The sequence below is a fragment of the Brassica oleracea genome, chromosome C1 (assembly GCF_000695525.1).
Source record: "Brassica oleracea var. oleracea cultivar TO1000 chromosome C1, BOL, whole genome shotgun sequence".
In the NCBI taxonomy this organism is placed as follows: Eukaryota; Viridiplantae; Streptophyta; class Magnoliopsida; order Brassicales; family Brassicaceae; genus Brassica; species Brassica oleracea.
This window is the reverse complement of record NC_027748.1, coordinates 24,551,754-24,556,436: the sequence shown is the minus strand read 5'-3', so window position 1 is coordinate 24,556,436 and position 4,683 is coordinate 24,551,754. Positions and strand designations below refer to the sequence as shown.

Here is a 4,683-nt window from a genome sequence, read left to right as displayed (position 1 = left end):
CCGCTCCTGCTCCTCCGGGTCCTCCGGGAGTGATGAGTGTTGCAAAGTTGGTTCAACAGCCCGGTCGTGACCATCTTCCGTATCTCACTCCGTATCCACATGGAAGATGTCCCTCGGTATATTCCTAACGTTTTTTTATAAACGAATCGATCGATGGATATATGTCCAAAAACGCATCGATCGATGAAGTTCCGAGGAAATATCCCGACGAAGTTTTCCCTCGGTATATTCCGAGGAGATTTCCGACAAACTTGTTATCCTCAGAATTTCCTCGGAAATTTGTTTCCTCGGAATTCCGTCGGAAAATTCCGAGGGATTTCCGAGGAAAGAAGAAATTCCGAGGAATTATTTCCGAGGACTTGTTTCGTCGATATGTCGTCGGAATAACGTTATTCCGACGATTTTTTCCCTCAGTAACCTTGATGTTTTCTTGTAGTGTAATTAATGAATGCATAATAGAAATACAAATTTTAGAAATTAATGTCAAACATATATTAAAATATAGAATTACATTTATAATAAAACAAATTTAAAGTTTAATATAAATTGGACGAAAGCATCAACTCGGAGGCGTGTTTCTTCCTGATCAACGAAAGAAAGAAATTAACGGTTGGTTTGTTGCGCAAAGTATCGTAACGTTGGGCTAAATGGTATATCGTAACGTTGGGCTAAATGGTATGTATACTTGTCGAACAGACGATCCATTATGGCGCTTCCAAAATGAGCAGCAAGCATCGGTTCGGTAATGGATCTTATGGTTTTTGCTCTCTTTCTAACGACTTCAAGTAGACATGATTGGTCCACATTATCATCATCTTTCACTTCAGTACGACCAGTTTTGTATGAAAAGAGAAGACCAAATACTGTCTCGAAATTGTTGATCTTGAAAGAGCCCTCGTTTTCAACAACTTCCCTCACCTCGTTTTCGTCAGGATTGTAAAACGGCAAGTTGAAAGATTCCACATCTGATTCCTTCACTATCCCCTGCACGCAAAACGTTACCCGAAATCGATTAGAACTACGATCTAAATGGATACGACTATAATATGAAAAAAAAAAAAAAATCTAGAATCCCAAAGAGTCATTATAACAATACTTCACTTGGTTGATAATATATGCTGTTTTAGTTAAAAACAAGAAATTAGAAAAACATTATTCTTCAAAAAGTATTATTTCATATATAAAGTAAATACAATTCAACCGATGATAAAAACCCTCTAAACTGAGTACATAATATTCAATAAATAAAAGAAGTTTTATAGAAATGTGAAAACAATTTTTATCATAAAACAACAAAAAAAACTTTGTAAAACAATTTATATTATGAAACCAAGATTACCTCAGAGACCAAATCTAGGAGGGAATGAGATATCAACGACCAATTCTGGAAGCAATCTTTGGATAAAGGGTCCAAAGCTTTCCTGCCCACTAAAGTGAGAACCATACGTCCATCAGGCATTGTCTCCTCCGCACGCATTCTTAGAAATAATGAGAAACCATTCTTGAACTGAGTCAAATAACTGTTGTACACATTCGGAGGGCATGGACTTCTAAGATACACGTTCGTCTTGTTTTCCTCAAGCCCATCAGGAACCTTAGAAAGCCAATGGAGACTCAAAGATGAATGAACAAAATGAAGAGACTTGCTAGGGAAAAGTCTTGAGTAGAATGAGCCTGGGACTCCTGAGACGAAGCACTTCTCTTTGACATTCATTTTGAGCTTCTCGTGGAAGGAAGGGAGCCATTTGAAGGTAGTGTTGAAGTCGTTGTCTGGAAGATCGTTCAGGCAACAATCTATCTCTGGTAGATTTTGTCCTTTTTGTTGGTATGATTCTATGATGGTGTTGACGATTTCGGACATAGCCAAGAACGTGTTTTCTCCGCAAGAACACCCCAAGTCGGCCACTTTGATACACTCAGGAAACCCCAATTTCACTATCACTTCCTTTACGTTTTCGACCACAGCCAGTTTTGCATGGGAGTTAATATTTTTTCTATAAGAAGTTGAAAAGTAAAGTTAATATTCATACGGAACATGAAAAACCTTGAACCAACCAAAATAAGCCTATAATGCCTAAGAAGAGTGACACAGAAAATGCATATGTATTATCAGAAAAGTTGTTATCAAATCATCTAATAATAAATTGATTTGCGATGTATATATAAAATATGTTTGCCAAAGCGATATGGTTCATATGTAGCAAAACCAGATTCATAGTACCAACTATTTTTTTGTCAAAGGGTTATAGTACCAAGTATACAGAAGCACTTACCTGCACCTCGGAATTATTTGCATAACTATGCTCTCCATCCCCACCCTTCATGCTAAGAACACTCATGATAAAGTCCCCAATGTATATAATCTATTAAGACTAAATTAGGAAAGTCGACACTAGGATTATAAATATATAAGCACAAGAGGGAAGAAGAGTACACTCTGAATTTATTTAATTTTTAACTCTTTTCTCTCTCTAAAAAGAGCTCCAGCTTCTCTCTAAGCTTCGAATAATCTGATACCGCTTTTGGTGGCCGGTGGCTTTTTGCCGCCGGTCATCAACCATCTTTTTGTTTGTTGTTTTATGTAAAATATAATTCGATCTCACGATCGACTCTCTTTTTCACTCGGCGAGTTTCTCCTTCGCGATGGCGACTTTTGTGGTGATGGAATAAAGTCTGATCATCTATGATCGGTTTCATTGGCTCTTCACTTGAGCTTATTTAAATTCCGTCCAACCTTTGAATTGGTTCTCATCTTCTTCTCGGATATGCATGTATTTCTCTCCTACAGGAATCAATCTTTTCTCTCCTCTTAAGAAACCAATAGATCGGTCTTGAAGAAAAGTATCCTAAACAGAGAGAAAGAAGTGATGTTGGATTCAGTTTGATGGCTTCATGAAGATTTAGTAGAGTTGGCACCTTCACGGTGGTCCGACAAAAGATCTTTCATCAAGTCAATCTGATCAGTCCCAGGTTAATTATCTGTAGATGAGGCAGGTTCCGATTATAAGCAACGGTTTGGTGGTGAAGAAGCCTGAGATCGGGTCAATCATAAGGAGGCATGGAGATTGAATGGCGGAGCCGGCGGAGAGGTCCGATGGATGTCGATTCCAGATCTTTCCCCCAGATGCATGTCTCATACACGTGGCAATGAAGGATGAAACGGTGAAAGAAACGTGTCTCAGCTGCTTCCTCACGAAGACACTAGTTTAGGGTTTTCGTATTGGGCTTACACCCATCGTTGTAACATGTATTTAATATGTATTGGCCCAATCTTTATTATAAAAGCTAATGAAAAGTTTGTTGACAAAAAAAAAGAATTTATTTAATTTTTGTTTATTGTTTTGCAGTATGGAGAATGATTAGATTTGTAATGTCAAGAACCATAGAAATGTGTGTACGCGCTCTTTCCACGTTTATGTTTTAATGTGTGTACGCGCTCTTTCCACGTTTATATTTTAAATCGTGAAATCATTTTTTCGCGAAATAAATTTTCACAGTAGCAATAAATATGCTGCGAAACCTTTTGTGCGTCTGCACCTGTGCTGGAATTTTTTTTTTTGAGAAATTAGACCACTTGGATAACCAAAATTAAATATGTATCCATTACAACTCATAGGCTAGAGTATTATGCATATATATAATAGGTTTTTTTTGCAAGATTGACTCAAAACTCAAAGTCAAACCTAAAACTAACTCATGTTTTTTTGGATTTTTTTTGTACTATTCACTCCACAAGTTCATAAAATTCACGAAAATGTCATCAATTTTTTTTTTTCCGAAAATAACATTTTTACTCTCTCTCCCCCTCATCATTTTCAAGTAATTACAAGATTGTCATTGTCATCAATACCCCAACCACCATGAACAACCAATTTGAAGCTCTTAATGCACCTAAAATCAATTTACACTTTCTCTTTCTCACTTGTTATAAACTAAAAACAACATCTCTTTCACTTTGTCTCCATATTCATCCAAATTTGATTCAATTTTTTTTTATGGTTGATAGAGTCATTCAAGCATACTATTCTTGGTGGGTTACTTTCGTTTGAGATTCTGGGTGGTTGGAGAAGACTCTGTGTGCTAAGGAAGTCATCTTACTAGTTTGAGGTATGAAATTGAAATTTTTTCCAGATCTGTTCGTGTAGAAGACTTACCCGTAAGTAGTCTGGCTGTAGAAGACTTAAGTCTTCTGGTCAAACGGACGACTTACTTGTAAATCGTCATCTTTGTTTGTTAACAAAAAATCTAGAGAATACCCTAGACGACTTACTTGAAAGTCGTCCAGGATAAGCAAAGTCGTCCAGATTTATTTCCTAGATTCTGGTCAAACCTTGCTTATCTCGGACGACTTTCTCGTACGTCATCTACCTAGACGACTTTCAAGTAAGTCGTCTGGATAAAGTTAAATATTTAAATTTCTTTTTCGAATTGCAAACTAACCTGAGAAGACTTACAAATAAGTCGTCTAGCTTTAGTAAAATATTAAAAATTTTGTTTTTCCGGAGACGACTTACTGGTAAGTCGTCCAGGAAAAGTCAAATATCTGACACAATTCGGTCAAATGCAAAACTAACCCGTTTATCCTAGACAACTTACCAGCAAGTCGTCTAGGGGTTTTTTTTAACAAACAAAGCTGAGTCGTCCTATTTAAAATTCAATTGCAAAAATGACCTGTTTGGACGA

The 4,683-nt window shown here is 36.8% G+C and overlaps 1 protein-coding gene across 1 annotated transcript; it reads right to left on the bottom strand.

Moving 5' to 3' along the window:
- Positions 1-499: 499 nt before the first annotated feature.
- On the bottom strand, positions 500-2,441 carry LOC106296603 (salicylate/benzoate carboxyl methyltransferase-like). The gene is made up of 3 exons (XM_013732779.1): positions 2,274-2,441; positions 1,340-1,994; positions 500-984 (listed from the first exon to the last, which is right to left on the bottom strand). The coding sequence occupies exons 1-3, from the start codon at positions 2,309-2,311 to the stop codon at positions 604-606; spliced, it is 1,074 nt and encodes a 357-aa protein (XP_013588233.1). The 5' UTR covers positions 2,312-2,441; the 3' UTR covers positions 500-603.
- Between the last annotated feature and the right edge of the window lie 2,242 nt (positions 2,442-4,683).

Coding starts and splice junctions, on each gene's coding strand:
- LOC106296603 (XM_013732779.1), bottom strand. CDS start 2,311: ATGGAGAGCATAGTTATGCAAATAATTCCGAGGTGCAG. Junction 1,995..2,273: donor CAAATAATTCCGAGGTGCAG/GTAAGTGCTTCT, acceptor AACTTCTTATAG/AAAAAATATTAACTCCCATG. Junction 985..1,339: donor TCCTAGATTTGGTCTCTGAG/GTAATCTTGGTT, acceptor TTTTGCGTGCAG/GGGATAGTGAAGGAATCAGA.